This window comes from Bactrocera oleae, chromosome 3 (assembly GCF_042242935.1).
Source record: "Bactrocera oleae isolate idBacOlea1 chromosome 3, idBacOlea1, whole genome shotgun sequence".
NCBI classification, from domain to species: domain Eukaryota; kingdom Metazoa; phylum Arthropoda; class Insecta; order Diptera; family Tephritidae; genus Bactrocera; species Bactrocera oleae.
This window is the reverse complement of record NC_091537.1, coordinates 32,257,001-32,275,604: the sequence shown is the minus strand read 5'-3', so window position 1 is coordinate 32,275,604 and position 18,604 is coordinate 32,257,001. Positions and strand designations below refer to the sequence as shown.

General features: G+C 32.7%; 1 protein-coding gene across 3 annotated transcripts in view; it reads left to right on the top strand.

Moving 5' to 3' along the window:
- Positions 1-18,604, top strand: part of LOC106620796 (nitric oxide synthase) — a 263,001-nt gene that overhangs the window by 77,853 nt on the left and 166,544 nt on the right. For all 3 annotated transcript variants that reach the window (XM_070106373.1, XM_070106375.1, XM_070106374.1), the window contains one exon: positions 3,978-4,140. In XM_070106373.1, coding sequence (XP_069962474.1) covers positions 3,978-4,140 — 163 coding nt within the window. The remainder of the gene's footprint in view (positions 1-3,977; positions 4,141-18,604) is intronic.

Below are 18,604 nucleotides of genomic sequence, written 5' to 3'. Positions count from 1 at the left end.
AGTATTACTTTGCAGTCCAACATGTAGGGTAGGTAAATAGTTTATTGAGATTTAGCTGATTTGGGTAAAATTCTGCCCTTAGAATTATCATCCATGGTAGAGTTTAAAAATTAGTGAAATCGGAGTACAAACATTTTTACTTTTTATATAAGGCCTTTTTGTATGGAATAGCTAATTTGAAATCCTACCGTATTTTTGATTAAATTTAAATATTAAAATGATGTGTGGGCTCTTGAGCATACTATAGTTTTGTGCTAAAAATTAATAAAATCTTTTCACATTTTTTCATAGGCCTCTTAGTCACAATATATAGTTATCTCATTGAAATTTTATAGATATATTATACAAAATGTGAGTATAGGTTAATGACAAAAACATCTTTCAGACCTTAATTAAGTTGCCATGTATGTATGATATATTTCTATAAATATGGTGCTAAAATGGTGATACTGGTGGAATGGTGGAATCTTAGAGCTCAATTTTCACCGGTTTCCAGAAGTCTGATCAACCTGAAACTTTGTAGACGTGTCAGGGACCGATGACAATGCAATAGTTTGATAACAGTTTCCCTTTATTTTACTTCACTTATTTATTCCAAATCGCTAAAGCTAACTCAACCAAATTTGCTGAAAGGAAGCCCTTTTAGCCCTCTTTCATACGCTGTGAAAATGGGCAAAATCAGATAATAACCACGCCAACTCCCCATATTACATTAAATTTCACAAACAAGATGGTAGGGAAGAGCTTTATAGGAAGAAGTGTAAAAATTCCTTTAAATCGTGTATTTTTAGTATTTTTAAACTATTATTTATTAAATCCTTATTTTCATTTTACATTACAAAAATCAGAAAACATGAACAATATTGGAGATATATTTATAATGTGAGTTTTGGTTTGAAAAATAAGAAATAGAGAGAAAAATGGCGAAAACATAAGTAATATTTCAATTAATTAGCGTGTCTGTTATAATTTTCCAGTTGACAATTTCTTTTTAAGGCCATCAGAAATCTGCCATGATGTGGCGACCTCAACAACTTTGATATTTTTCTTCCATCACTTTTAGATCCTGGTGAAAACACTCTCTCTTTTATTTTATTTCACCGAAAATGTATCCAGATGATTGCGGAGATTATCTCACTTGATACTCATATTTTTTTTGGAATCTGAAAATTGTCAATGTGTTTTTCAATATTTTTTCATAATTTGATGCTTTATGGTAACTGTGAAATTTTTGAAAATCAACACAAAACTTTTCCAAGCTTCAATTTTCGGAACAGTCAAAACCTTGCTAAAATCTTTATTTTTCATTAATTGCCGTATTTAGGAACCAACAAATATTTCTCCGTTCAAAAACAAGTATGGAAGGGCTAATTTTATGCTCTTGAAACTTTCAAAGATCAATGTCGAGGTAATACCTTCAGGTGTTGGTAATATTAAAATATGTAGCGAAAGGGTTCAACTTCATTGTTCAACAAATTCGTGAATGGATTACAATAAAATTTGGTAAAAATATATTAAAATCATCCTCAAATGAAATATATGTGATATAAACTCAACCAACAAGGCTAATATTTTAATATATTGAGTTGATGAGAAAAACGTTAACAAACAAGAAAGGAACTTATTGCATTAGGGATACTGATATAATTCTATAATTTTTAATAAAACGTGTGCAGTCAATTTCATTAAAATCAGATGGAAAGTCGAAAATCAATATACAGGATATTATTGGGGCAAAAAAATGGAAGCGCTGACTACATAATTTTTGATATTGGTCAGATACAGTTATTTTCAACAAATTTTATAAATATAAACATATACAGGGTGGCTTACGAAACGTGCTACAAAACAAAAAAACGTAATAACTTTTTTCCTGTGTTAGTAATCGACCTACTTTTTTTTTTATTTGCCAGGTTTTTATTTAATTTTTCTAAAAATGAACGGTGTAACAATAACTGTCAATGGGCACCGTTATTTAAAGATTTTGAATTAGTTTTTGTACCCAGAATTGCGCCGAAACCGTATCCCTTTAAATAGCGTTTGATTCCAGCAAGGTGGAGCCAGACTGCCTATCCGGAGCTCCAACGAAAATTTGAAAACAAATTAATATCAAGAAACTCCACTTTCTGCTGGCCTTTAAGGTCCCCTGACCTGATTGCACCAGAGTTTTTTATGGGGTTTTGTCAAGTGTATGCCAAGAGGTGTACCAAACAAAACCCAGAAATTTGACTGAACTAAAGTAATCCATTAAATCGATAATTGGGGTAATCCCAACTTCAACCCTTCAGGCCGCATTGAATAATTTTCTAATTATGTGTCGCATATGAGCATGGAGGTCATTTACGGTCCATAACTTTTATAACTAATTAATTATATAAAATAAAATAAAATTTTCTATACAATAAAAAAATATAAATGTAATGCTTGGATTAAAAAAAAAAGTTATTACGAATTGTTTTTGTAGAATGATTCGTAAGGAATCATTTTTGGCACAAAGATGCTCTATCATTAAAAAAATACACTTTCTCAATTTCATTAAAATAACCCACATATTAAAATAACCGATATATGTGGTATAAAGTCACCTGGCAGTTCGAAGATATATTCATATTAGGAATATGAGGGTGAAGAGAAGTATTAAGCTTCAACCCATTTTTGACAAAAATTTATCAAAGAAACATTTTTTTCCGAATTTCATTAATATATCTCACATATTGACCTATATTTTCGGCAAAAAGTCAGCTATGCGTACTGGGGTCGACATATTCGGTATGTGGGGACTTGAACAGTTATGGTTCCATTTTGACAATGTGTAGACCCGAGATGGCATACCGAAATATTCATTAGAACTTGATTTGTGTACTAAAATGTGAAAGAACCAGATGGAATTTAAAATTGTGTTACATAGGACACACTGCAAAGTCATAGCAATACAACCCACCGGACATAGTTATGACATTTTGCGTCTTAGTTATGACATTTTTTGGGTTTTCGATTAATGGCGTTCTGTAGGCGTGACAGTAGTCTAATTACACCCATCCACGAACTCGTTTTCACCTTTTTGCTAGGAAACACGTATACCAAGTTTCATTAGGATGTCTCAATTTTTACTCCAGTTATAGCTTGAACAAACAGACGGACGGACGGTACGGTCATTTATATATACATACATAACTGTATATGTAACAGGATTATTTTTGGGTGATACAAACAACCATTAGGTATATCATACAAGGAGCAACATGTTGCAAGAGTATAATTCTTTTACCTCCAACGATTTAATAAATTGCTTTGCGATTCCTAACTTTATCTCGTATAAAAACGTTGAGTTCATTTTGAGAAAATAACTTTATCGTAGATGTTTCACCATCCCATTGACTCTCACTGGTAGATTGTACCGACTTCTATGCATTTTTCGACATCATTATTTCTGAGAGCATGCGAATTACTTTTGATACAAAAGCGGGCTTTTCTGTGAGGAAAACATTACAATTTGTAAGCTGTCACCCTTGTCCACATCTAATTTTTCACATATTATATTTTCGGTAAGAAGCCTGAGAATGGGGTTCACACGATGTTTGTATACGTGAAAATGGCCCCCAGAATCCTACTCATGACCATGAAACATAAACTTTATTGCTTACAAGCCGATAATTGATGACAATGTAAGATATGCAAAAATCTTAAAAATAAGAGCTCTTTAATACTGTTATGAATAAATTCATAAGCTGTGGAATTTTTTTTTTTTTTTTGTTTTTTGTAGAGCTTTGTGATTACTTTCCTCATTCTGTTCGCAACAACTAACGTAATGGACGGAGGTTTCTGTTAGTGAGGTCGATTTTAAGATAGTATGTCAATCGAATGTACAATCGGTATAATTTCTAATTCATATGAACATATGTATGCAATTTTTAAATAATTTTATGTATGATTTCATTTCATTAGCCATACAATTCTTCTCCATTTAACATTTTTAGAGCTTCAAGCGTCGCTCACGATACTCGATGGAAACAAGTACGTCACAATATCGAATCTAGTGGTTCTTATCAACTTACAGAAACCGAATTGATTTATGGTGCAAAATTGGCTTGGCGGAATTCATCACGCTGCATTGGACGCATACAATGGTCCAAATTACAGGTGACCCATTATATATTACGTTAAAGATAATAAATAAGTATCAATATACAAAATCATTAAACCTATAAATGTGTTTATGGTAGTGAAAATTAATTTTGATAGCAATTTATCTGATGTGTGACGAATACAATTATATATAATATATATAATTTGTAATAGAAATTGCTTGCATTCTAATATTTTATAATATATTAATACCAAACAAGTAAGGAAGGGCTTCGGATGTAACCGAACATTTTATACTCTCGCAAAGTTAAATGGTATACACGTTTCTTTATATTGTATATTTTAATAATTAGTAGTAGGAACTGTTGCCTCAGTTATTTACATTCACAGTGAAATTAATTAGAGCAATTTGTAAACTAAATTTACTCAAATTATGCGAAATCGTTCTTGTGTTTTTTGTATACGCTTATAATTGATTTTATATAGAATGCATTACAACTGTTTTTTGACTATGAACAACATTTTTTATTTATTATATCGATATTATTATACATGTTTAGCTTAAAAATACTAAATATTAACAACTTTAGAAATTATATTATTATATTAATTTGTATATAATATTTACAATATTAAAAATAAATTTTTATAGAGATTCTTATACATATATCCAAATTATTTTCTTTTCTCCTTATACTATTTAATTTTTATAATATATTTACACAATAATGTTTTATATAATAACAAATTATACATACAATAAAATTTTTCTTAATTAGATTATTTACATGTTTTTGTAAACTGAATTAACTCAAAATTTTATTATATTAATTCGTTTATAATATTTACAATATTAAGCACACATTCTTATAGAGATTTTTGTACATATATCCAAATTATATTTCTTTTCTCCTTATACTATTTAATTTTTATAATATACTAGCTGACCCGGCAAACGTTGATCTGCCATATACGTTATTTTTTAAAAGTATTTGTGTGTTGGGGATGTAAATTTAATTGAAAAAGGAATGAAGAGCTGTAGACGATTAAAGTTTTTTTTATTTATGTTAATAAGTTTACTTTATTTAAAACAAAGATTAATTTCCCAACGAAATCGAGTAAACAATATTTTTGCTCAGTCCGTACTTAGCTAATAGAAACAAACTGGAGGGTTTGCCCACTCGAAAACATGTCACAAAGATTTGTCCGTGGGAAAAGCATATTGTATCCAAATCTTAGCCACAAACAGACAACGTTTGGACTTGTGACTTATTGATCATCATTGCGAATCTATATCTAAAGTTAAGTGCAAATATTTTGTGAGTTAATGAATGTGCAAAAATTCGTCGGTAATTTTATGCATCCAGTATTTTAACGAATAGCAATTCCTCCATTGACAATATCTAACAGTTGTTATAAGAAGTTTCGGCAGATGAATCTTGAAGCATATGAACGCGCAAGTTTACTGACTTATGTACTTTTTCAATATTACGCCATAGTCGCGATGATTTTAAGCTAGCGTTGATTTCATTTGCATACGTTGAACGTGGAATAACGGGAAGCATCTGTCTGAAATCACCTGAAAGAAGTAAAGAGTTCCACCAAATAGTTTGTCGTTGTTTTTTATATCTTTCAAAATTCTATCCAATGCCTCAAACGAAAGTTTGTGTGCCCTAGTGCATTCATCACAAGCGACCATTAGCGACTAAACAGGGTGAGCTAAGATGGCGCCATCTATTTGATTCATGTAGCCGCACAGGTGCACGTTAATTAGAGACGTCAATCTAAGATATAGGTTGAACAGGTGAGTGAACTCGCTTTGTCATTCATTTCACGATATGGTGCTGGAATTCCTAACCTGATTAATAAATTACCGCACATGAGGTAACACATACCTTCTATCAAGAGTAAAGCACGATTATGTATCTCCTCATTCATCTCAATATCGTGATTTCTGAAACTGACACGAATTTGATGTAAAATATCTTCTGACGTATTATCCTTGTATTTGTGCCACAGGTTACATGGGTTTGATGGAATAACATGTCGAAATTATGATAGCGAATAATGTGCGTATCTGACTTGGAGATGCAGAGATAATGGCTTCAGCGATTGTCGTATCTCAATGACTATCGTTTTCTAATAAAAACCAGACAGTATTAACTGGGTTATAAATACTTTTTTCTATGGGAGAGTAGAGTTCAGAATTAGCAAATATACTACATAGGTACCAATAGATAAAGTAAGTTATTCTTTAACTACATTCTATATAAGTACAAAAATGTCGGATTAAATCCTCGTTCTTCGATAATATCTGCCCCAAATGACGTCGTCTGGAAACAACCATTGTATTTTTGAGTATTTGCAAGCAAGTGGCGTGATTCTTGTGTTTCGCCACAAAGCAATGAATACAATGGCTCGTATTGAAACGCTGCTCGATTCAAATCAGCACTTGATAAATATCTTGTTCTGCCTCGCAAATTATCTATTTGTTGACCTCTGTTGTTCGCTCGACGATTCTGCATTGCCAACCGAGCTGTTTCGCGGGCTGCTTCACTTTGTTCTCGTGATTGAGAAGCACGAAGTCGAACCATACTATGGCGGCGCTGTTCACGTGCAATTTCTTGTTCTTCTTCAGTCCTTCCATTTGCAGTATTTTGTATTCTTCTTGGATCACGGCTTTGTTGGGAAAGATTCGATCGTCTTGGTCGCGGCATTATTAATTAAACTTCACTTCACTCAAACTCAAACTCAAATTTTCAACCATACCGAGTTTTATAGTACACTTCACATTTTATACGAATGGGAAATGGCACTATCATTATAATTGTTAATTATTTATTTAATAGAAATAATTTTATTATTGATTTCTTACAAATATCAAATTGTCATCCATACGTCATTACATAACTGTCATTTGCGTTTTGTTATTCCAAGTCTGATTCTTGTTTGTTATACCACGTTTTATAGTGACTGACGTTTCATGTCAAGTCACACGGGAATGCTGTCGATCGGGATAAAAAGTATTCTATGTCCTTCTCCTGGCTCTAAGCTACCTCCCTGCCAATTTTCAGCTAAATCGGTTCAGCCGTTCTTGAGTTATAAGTGGAGTAACTAACACGACTTTCTTTTATATATAATATATAGATTTATACAATAATGCCTTATATTATATAATAACAAATCTATATATATAAAAATGAAACCCGTTTTCTGTTGTCACGCCATAACTTGAGAACGGCTAAACCGATTCGGCTGTTTTTTTGGTGTATTTTTCTAATACTCTGTAGAAGGTTTTTACGGAATTTAATTTTGCATATTTTAAAAAAACGGGTGTAACGAATGTCATCATCATTCACAGCCATAGACTATATTGAAAGAGCATCGTTTGTTCAGAAATGTGGTTACTTAATTAAATTCTATCACACTAATTTTTGAAAATTACTCGCCACAATTACATGTACCGACTTTGACGGTAATATTAATAATACCAGTGATGATTTCATTTTAATGTAAGTATTTAATAATAATAAAATATGTATAATATGAGTTAGATTTCAGAATAGAAGTTAGATTTCATATACTAACTGCAACCAAATACGAAATGTCCCCAACTTCCAGCCAATTTCAGCTCTATTGTACACGGACAAAATTAATTAATTGCCCGTTTTTTCCCAGTCGCACAAAATAATTATTTAAATCATAACTGGCTCGGTAACTGAGCTATATAGACAGAGAAATATGCTGAAATTAGTTTTAATAATAACATTCTACTAAATTACACTGCTTACTCAACATAATTTAATTATACTTTAGCCACAGCAAGGCGTGGCCGGGGTCTTCTAGTCATACATATAATTTAAATTTTCCTAATTAGATTATTTACATGTATTTCTTAAAATTTTCTCAAAAACTACTGTCAAAATTGGTATTCCATTCTAAAATTATATTTAAAAAAAATTCAGAACTATTACACTAAGTCCGAAAACTTTAGTTCGAAATAGAGACAAAAGTCATGATAGCTGTGTACTGTCTCAAAAGTAATTGCATTAACATGGGAAGGATCCATGTTTGAAAATGCCCAATCAATTTGTGTGCCGTCAGGTGTAGTTGAATATTATACACCAAGCAAGGAACTAAAATTTTTTTGTAGAGCAGATTTCCTATTGTAGTCCCTGTAGACACTAAACAATTATTGAAATCTCCAACAAGTAGCACATTTTTATTGCATAACACAGAAGTAAGGACTTCCTGAAGTTCTACAATTAAATGCCTGACAGAGAAAGCTGAATTTCTGTATAAAACCAGAATATTAATATTGAAACATTCAAATAAAACCGCTTCTAAAACTTTGCGGCCTGAATGCATTTTCTTTACAGAGTATTGCTAGCTCTGCATATATTATAATGCCTCGTTTATTTCTATTGCTTATTTCCGTGCTATCTATCCTCAGCTCGATAATTGGAGTAAATCCTGGTATATCAAAACTTTCGCAAGGATAACTCCAAGTTCACACAGTCTTTTTTTATATCATTAATGTGAACGTGAAGACCCTTAACATTATGAAATAAAATTTGATATCCTGATGTTCGGGAAATCATAAAATTGAAAGTTGTTGTGAGAGCTTTAATTGTGTTCAATTCCCTCAGTTCCCTAAATACAGGATCCGATTCAGAAAATTTGTTAGGAGGAGTGAAATTTCCTATACTGAATATAACTTCTGCAGAAGTAGCTCGTCTACAAGCGAAATATGTATATTAAAGCTCTAGGCATTCTGGGTCGAGTATGAACTACAACTTTATTATACCTATGTACCCTGACTTATATAAATAGTTATTCGCTCAGCCGGGACAACCGGAAACTGATTTCTTTCAATTAAAATTTGTTAATTTCTTTTATATTGAAAAGATTTTATAAACACACAAATGTTGTAAAAGAACCATGGAAATCAATTTGCATAAGTTGTCCAGCTACTCCATTAACCAAGCCATCACACGTGTTTATATTCACTGTAATCATATATTTGTCGGAGGTTTTTAGTGTCAATTCATAGGGCAGTCTCTGCGTTTCAGAAGTTGTAAAAAGTTTAACTTTTTCCAAAATATTCTCATTTTCACTTATACCAATTCCTTTACTTGAGTCTTTTCCAGTTGAAAAAATAACTTCAGTTGGGATTCGACTGAGCTTGAGGGCATTGAAATCATTTGTTCCTTTCACTGGACCAAAATAAATGTATGGCATCATCGGGAACTTCCTCGATATTAACTACTCAAGTTTCAATGCGTGATATGTTCTCATTTGTCATAGAACCAGATGCCATATGGTTCAATGCAATTGCAAAGGCCTGAACAAACTAAAGTGCTGTATGCATCATTGGGATTATGAGGGAATATCCACCTATCTCCAACAGGTGAGAGTTGCGTCAAATCACACAACACTATGATCGGTATAACACCGAAGGGGCTGTCTGTTTTGAAAATTTGTTTTACTCTCGCATCAACAGAGCTAAACATACGAGCGCCTCTAATGGATATTTCATCAATTATGATTAATTTTAAATCGATAAGCCTGGAATACAATAAATTAACTGTGTTATTGCTAAGTGGCCACAATTCTCTATTCAACCGATTAACAGGTAAAGAGAATATTGAATGAATCCATCCATTTCGGATGCTGCTTTACCCGCAGGTGCGCAAAGAAGAACTTTTAGGTAACTTGGTTAAGAGCTTGATAAATTGCAGATATCAAACGACTCTTTCCTACACCTGCACCGCCGCTAATGAACTCATAAAGTTTGCGTTTTGTTTTTAGCTGGTGCATCAAATGTGTGAAATAGGTCTTTGCTTAGTATTTAGACTTTGAACTAATGAAAATAATTCCTCAACTGGAATTAAAGGAGGTAGTTTAATAAGGCTAATGATACAAATCAGATTCAGTACTATTGTCTATTGAATCTTCAACATGCAAGTCCAGCAAATTTATATTTAGGCTTATATCTGGAAGTGCCAACACTCCAAACTCATTTTCCACGATAGGTAGTTCATTTTGAGCACCTTCCTCTAACTAGAACATTTTCAAGTTCTCTTTGCCCAAAAACATCATATTTTCTTTGATTTTCCTCAATTAGATTAGATAGTGTTATGCAAGTCTGTCTGTTTCCAATGAGATCTGGCTGTTCATTCCGCCATGGATAGTAACGCATTACCATTTCGCGGAAATACTCAACTTTGACCAAATCTGGGTTAAACTTTCTATACCGAATTATTCAAGTTTTGGTACGTTTTTTACGAAAACCGACACCGTCTTTAAGAGGCATGACAACCCCGTAAATTGTAAAATGGTAAATTATCGTCTTCCCTCTCTTCTTCTTCATGATCACTGTCTTGTGGTTTTCTACTAGATTTAAAATATTATATTTATACATAGATACAAAATCAGCTAAACGAAGAGTTTCTAACTGATCGGATTTTTGAACGCAACGGTCTAAAATTCCTTCAAACCTTATATTAAAAAAATTTTGAGAAAGAATTAAATGAAATCGTGATTAAATTACAATCAAATTTAATATCTTCTTGATTTATATTAAAGGCTAGAGACTAAGCTAGTCTCAGTTTTATTGCTTGAAGTAAAATATACATATGTATGAATGTGATATTAACTCGACCAAAGTGGCTAAATTTTATATTATAAGCTTATGTGGCAAACGTCAACCAGAAAATCGAAATTTATTGTTAATTAAACTAATTTTCCTAATTTCATTCTAATTCAGCATCAAACCACATAATTTAAAATAAAATCGTATCCACCTAATTTCGTTAAAATATCACAATGCTACAGACTAATGAAATGCTCCCACTGTTTTATTAAGGTACCTCACATACCATCACCAATCAAATAGAGTAAAGTCAGACGTATGTTCAAAAATCCTTAGTTACATGAAGGCTAGGTAAAATTTTGACCCGATTTGATTCATTTTAGGCACAAGGATACCTTGTTATAAGTAAAACACGCTCTCTTATTTTAATTGAGATAACTCATATATTGGCCAATATATGCGGTATAAAGCCACCCGGAAGTTCAAAAATCTTTATATTACGTATATGAGGGCTATAAGAAATATTGATCCGATTTAACCCATTTTTAACACAGAATCATGCTATTATCGAGAGTTTCATTTATTTAATTTTTTGTATCAATTTCAATTATATAGCCTACACATTGGCCAATACTTTCGGTAAAAAGTCAACTATAGGCACTGGGGTCCACATATTCAGTACCTAGTTGCTGGAAATGTTTTGGTTTGATTTAGAAAATTTATGGTCACAAGATGGCATACTTTAAACGCGTTATTCCTGCAAAGTTTTACCCCGATACAATCATTGTTGCTTGATTTGCACAGTGGAAAGTGCAAGAATCAGCTGGAATTTAAAATGGTGTTATATGGGAAGTTATAGAAGTTATAATCCGATTTCGCCCATTTTCGCACTATAACATACAAATATAAGAGGAATCCCAAGATATGGGTTTTCCCCTAAAAGTGGGCGGTGCCACGCGCACTGTATAATTTTGAGTACGCTTCGTATAAAGTCATCTCATACCATCCCAGAGATAAAGTTTAATATCTTTTAGTAGTATTTAACAGTACCGTTATATGGGGAGTGGGCGGGGTTGTCACCCGGATTCACCCATCTTCCCACTGTCAATAGAGATTCTAAAAATATTTGCCCTCAGTGAATTTTGTTATTATAGCTTTAGCGGTTTAGGCACAGTAAACGTATTAGGGGCGAGATCACGCCCACTTTTAAAAACATTTTAAACTGCAGATGTCCCTCCCTAATGTGATCCTGTATACCAAATAACATTTTTGTATCTTATTGTGGCGCTTAGTAATGGCAATTTATTTTTTTTTGATTAATGGCGTTTTATGGGCGTGGCAGTGGTCCGCTTACGCCCATCTGCGATTCTCACCGTCTAACGGTACCAAAAAACATGTGTATCAAACTTCATAAAGATATCTCAATTTTTACTCAAGTTACAGATTGCACAGACGACGGACGGACGGACAGACAGTGACCCGGATTTCAACTCGTCTCTTCATCCTGCTCATTTATAAATATATACATAACCCTATATCTAACTCAATTAGTTTTAGGTAATACAAACAATCGTTAGGTGAACGGAACTATTATACTCTGTAGCAACATGTTGCGAGAGTATAAAAATGTATGAAAATGAATTTTTATTTATAAAAAAAAAAAAAAACGTTTACTTCGGTTGCACCGAGGCTATAATACCCTCCACAAATACAAAGGTTCCTTACAAGAACTTTATTCGAATCATTCAATTTGTATGGTAGCTATATGCTATAGTCATCCGATCTATACAATTTCTTCGGAGATTGCATTATTGCCTTAAATAAGAATTCATGCCTAATTTTGTGAAGATACCTCGTCAATTGAAAGAGTTTTCCATACAGACATTTGATTCCGATCGTTCAGTTTGTGTGGCCGCTATATGCTATAGTGGTCCGATAGTGGTCCGATATCGGCCGTTTCGACAAATAAGCAGCTTCTTAGTGAGAAAAGGACAGATGCAAAATTTCAGATTGATAGCTTAGAAACTGAGGGACTATGTATATATTTCATAGGGTCTCCGACGTTTCCTTCTGGGTGTCACAAACTTCGTGGCAAACTTTATATACCCTGTTCAGGATATAAATATAATACAAGTATATAATATGATATAATTTGGAGTTTGTGGTAAATGTATTTACGAGTTTCCAATTTTTGCAAGTTAGGTTTACACAGTTATGCAGTCTGCCATCAAATTGTATAGTATGTCAATTTTCAGTTTGAAATTTAAATCAACTTGAAGGGTTAATGCTTTAGTTTGAAGTGGGCGTGGTTATTTCGGAAGACTATTAACCGAACTTATTGTCAACTAGTCAGTCAGAGCATAAACCACATATTAATGCTTGCCTTAAGCGCAATAACAAAGAAATTTTAATTCATTTGAGGATAGTTGGTAACTTTTAGGCAATAACTAACATTTTAAAGTACTTGTAGTTGAATTTACCATTGCGCTTATATTCTGCTTTGGATACCATCATATCCAATGCTGAAAGCGGTGAAACTACATATTTAATGTGAGACATTTTTGATTATATGCTAAAATATGTTTAGAATGTGTGCATCATCAAATTGCGACGTACATATAATATTTCATAGGTGCAAGTCAAAATTTATGCTGAATATCACAAAACAGCAAAATTATGGCAATTCATACAATTTTCACTAGTACCAAAATACTGTGCAATAGGAAGAAATTCAACGAAATAGTGATTACAATTTCAAATTTTATCTTTATAGAGATGGCAAAATTTTTGTAAACAACCCTTTAATCATTAAAAAAACGACTAAGAGACAGGGTTCGTATTTGCACATAAATACAAATACATATACTTATATGCGAGCATTTCAATATGAAGCACCTTTCAAGGAAAAGATTTTCTACTACTACGCAAGCAAAGGCTATAAAGAATATAAATTCACCGGTGGTGTGCCACAGGCATTTGTACTCAGACCGCTACTTTGGAACATAATGTAGCATGGAGTACTGCGGCTCAAAGTAAATGTTCACATCATTGGATTTGCAGATGGCATTGCTGTTGTGGTGATAGCTAAGCACGTAGAAGAAATAATTACGATAATCAGAGCAACAATATCGCTAATTGGTGATTGGCTTAAAGAATAGAGTTACCTTAGCTGAGAGAAAAACTTTCTTTCTGCTTATTACTGGCAGGAATCTCCATGAGACTGCTACATTAGCATAAAAGGTGTTGGTATAACTACACAACCAGTCCTTAAAAATGAGGGAATTGTTGAAAAAGCTTCATATACTTGTATTATATATATACAGAGCTTAAACCCAATTGATGCTTAATACCCGTGTAGTATGGGAGCAAGCACACGAAATAAAATCTTACTGACCTGGCCTTTCTTCCATTTATGCCATTTGTGCACTCAGAGTATGCTCGGTGTTTCGTACTATATCGAAAAATGCTGCGGGCATACAATCATTGTATTTCTTAGCCCAAAAGATGAAGATGTCTGTAATGAATTTGCTACCCAGAACCCTAAAATGAAATACTCGAGAGAGACGGTGAAGAGCAGTCAGCCGAAATGGACGTTAGACATTCCGACTAACATTGAGTCATGGCTAAGGCGTGGTAGACAAATCCTCACAGGACACGGCTGTTTCAAAGTATATTTGAAACGATTCAAACACGAGAGTGATGACATATGCGACATTTGCGGTAGAGCTGCAAAACAATCGATGGGTTATCTTTAGTATCGATAGTTTATTTTGATTATCAGCGGTTTATGCCCTAATCTAGATCAACAATTTTTATAAAATAGCAACATTTCACTGAATATAGCTACATATTGATACAAGTATAGTCTGGTAAGTGAAGTCTAATTTTGGATAACATCGTACCACTTAAATCATCTCTCAATTCTTGGCTTGTGGTTTAAATTTTTTAAAATAATATACAAGTTGTTACATATAAATATTTTTACACGTTAGAAAAAATGTTGCAAAAACATTCACAATTAGGTAAAAGTTTCTAATATTCTGAAATGCCAGCTGCATATAACCCCACTTAGCCATACAGAATCAGAATTTTTGACTCAACCTAAAGTATATAAATATAAGTTTCTTAGTCCATATTACATTGAGCTAGTGTATAAATAAATGTACCTCTTTATAACTCGTCAGAAGTTTATATAGATGAAAAATTTTATATGTAACGCTATTAATTTTTTTTCATTCTTTTGTTATGGTTCATGCTTTGTTTTATAAATAAAGCCAAATCTTATTTCATAAAAATGAAGAGTACAAAGCCAAAGTCTCTTAATTTAAACTAGCGAAAAGTGGATTTCCAAGAGAAAAACTATAAATACTATCGATAGTATTTATTTTTAGCTATCGAAACTATTGAGTGGTTTGCATACCAAAATGATTATAGTATATGGGACAGGTTCATTAGAACATAAGAACTTTAGAAAATATGACTTGACTTCATGATACTTTATATGCAACTAGAAGACCTGACCACGCGCTGCTGTGGCTAAGGTGTATATTAAATTATATTATTATAAATTATTCAATATAGTAAATGGTATTAATGAATAAAGACGAAAACGTTATTGGTGGTATAGTACCCATGGAATACGTGACAACAGGACCATTTTTCCATTAATTTTTAATGCATTGCGTATTTGGTTATAGTTTTATTATACCATTCCCAATTTCTAGCAATTATTCGGAATATATTTGTGGTGGTTAATTAATTTGCAATTGCATACGCATATTTAAGGTCAATCAAATCATCTCAACACTTCACCATAAGAACGATTATTTCAACTTTTGTTAATCTTGAATTTAGAAAAGCGAAGAATCATCAAACTCATTCCAAATTATGATTGAATTTTTTTTCTACACTTGAGCTATTCCATTAATTTTTTATTTTACACGAGTTTGAGATATACATATTAAAATCTTGATAATGATGATTTCGATGACGGTGCTCGATATGTTATATAAACATGTACATAAGTATACAAGTATGTTCTTTAATGTTGTAAATCATACTTGTATTTTTATTCTATCATCAATAATTTCCGCAACGCATGCGACGAAAGACGTTTTAGGGAACTTTTTTACACCTTGGGTTACGTTACTTAAGTTTTAGTAAAGATCCATAATCTTTTTTAGCAATAAATAAAGCCTATGTTACTCAGGGTGAATGTAGCTTTCCAATGGTGAAAGAATTTTTAAAATCGACACAGAAGTTTTTGAGCTTATTCATTACAACCCTTCCACTTAATAATAGTAGTGTATATCAAAGTGTATTGTACAAAATGAAATAAGTATTTGATTTAAGCTTATTTGACAATAAAATAGTAAACAATTCATGTATTTGACTATATTAACCCGTCTGTGCTTTTTATTGATCTTAAACAACATGAAGCCACTTGCTTTATATATGATAAATAAAAACGTAATAGAGATAGAAACCACTCTGTTGGTTCTCAACATTATAATGAATTCATATTTATTTTACAAATAATTACATACGTGTATAAATGCAACACTATTTACAAATATTAATTACTACTGTTTTTATACTCTCGCAACTTGTTGCTACAGAGTATAATAGTTTTGTTTACCTAACGGTTGTTTATATCACCTAAAACTAATCGAGTTAGATATAGGGTTATATATATATAAATGATCAAGATAAAGCGACGAGTGAAAATCCAGGTGACTGTGTGTCCGCCCGTCCGTCTATCTTTATGAAACTTGGTACACATGTTTGTTTGTACCATTAGACGGTTGGTATTGCAGATGGGCGTAATCGGACCACTGCCACGACCACAAAACGCCATTCATCAAAAACAAATAAATTGCTATAACTCCGCAATAAGATACAAGACTGTTATTTGGTACACAGGATCACATTAGGGAGGGGCATCTGCATTTAAAATGTTTTAAGCACCTCTACCTACAGTGTGAAAATGGATGAAATCGGGTGACAACCCCGCCCACTCCCCATATAACGATACTGTTAAAAACTACTAAAAGCGCTATAAACCAAGCATTAACCACGCCAGAGACATTAAATTTTATCTCTAGGATGGTAAGAGATGATTTTATAGGAACCGCGTTCAAAATTAGTCAGTAGGCGTGGCACCGCCCACTTTTAGATGAAAACCCATAACTTTTGATCTGCTTAACCGATTTTAGTCAAATTCGGTACATAACATTATTTTCATATTTCTAGTTCAGAGTGCGAAAACAGATTTTTTCATATCCCAGTATGCAAATCAAGCAATGATTATATCGCGGTAAAACTTTGCGTGAGTATTACATTTAAAGTATGCCACCTTGTGACCAAAAATTATCTAAGTCGAACCAAAACTGTTCAAGCCCCTGGGTACTGAATATGTGGACATTCTACCGAAAATATCGGTCAATCCACAAAGAAATCTCAAACGAGTATACCATTCGTCTTTGCGAGAGTAGAAAATGGTAGGCTACATCCGAACTTAGTGCTTCCTTACTTGTTAACTATAAATGTATGTGCATATGTGGCTACCAGTACCGCGCCAAAATATTAGAAACTCTATACAGTTGTCTAACCAACTGTTTAAATTATTAGTTTAAAAATTAGTTACTGATCAATGGCGAAAATGTAAAATTTCTATTTATCAGAAGATGAAGGTTTCTTGTTTGTTTTTTTCAATATTGGGAAGTAATTTCAATAAAGATCCTACATCGAGGCGTAGTCGTCCTCTTAGAGGGAGATTATTTCCCCCGCTTTAAAATGTAGCCCACCTATTCTTGATGACAGACTGAGTTTCACGCAATATATTGTACTTTTGCCCATTTCTCTCGTTACGAGTTGTCAGTTGGAGCGCAAAACATTCTAAGTTGCTTCCATAATTTGTTTTGCACAATCAGCAAGTATTCGGCATTTTATTTTATTTATTTAAAAAACAATTTGTTTTTCGTTTTAAAATTTGGTTACTTAAATTGCAAAATTTAAATTTTTGGATAAATGTAAGGGTTAAATCAATGACAGAAAAATTAAATGTCATATAGTTATATCACTTTGTTGAATACACTTTGGTGTAGATTAATTCAAAACTTGAATGTAAAAAAAAACATATTGATTTAATTATTGTTAGCAACCATTTTTTAGTGACTTCACAACATCTTTTTGAAGTGGATTATATTATGTTGTTAATACCTTGATATGGTTTGTGTGATGGTTTTTAGGCATAAAACTATTGATTGTCAATTTATTTGTCCTTTCTGTCTATCTCCATATTAAGTCATCATCATCATCATTTGGTTCTGCAGCTCTTTGCGAGCTATGGCCTGCTGAACGATGGGCCTCCATACTCTGTCTTTTGCCATATCTTTACAGTTTTTCAGTTGCAGTTTCTTCAGATCTTCATTTACTTCGTCCAACCATCTTGATTTTGTCCTCCTTCTTGCTTTGCTGTTGAATGCCTTCGTACCCATTACTTTTCTTTGAGCTCTTGAATCGTCCATTCTTTTCATATGACCTAACTATTTTATTAAGTATTCTCAAAAGGGAGGAAGGTTTTGGTAAGTTTACATGCAGCAAGACTATAATAACGTACCTTTTGTACACAATAGCTTTCCAAAGTCATCAAAAATATTGCAGAATAAACTCAAAATCTTCTGGTAGTAACGTGAACTCTGACAGTATCATTTTTTTTTTGTTTGACAATTGATACGGTCAACGGAATTTCCTAGGTCGCTCAAGACTGATGCTCCGTAGTTCGAAGTTCATTGATAGGAGAATTATTTTCGAACTAAAAACGCTAAAGCAGTGAAGATGTGAATTGAAGCTACTTTCCTTATTTTTTATTTTTGGTTCATTAAAACGATGTATTGTATTATAATTGTTTGCTAGCATTTG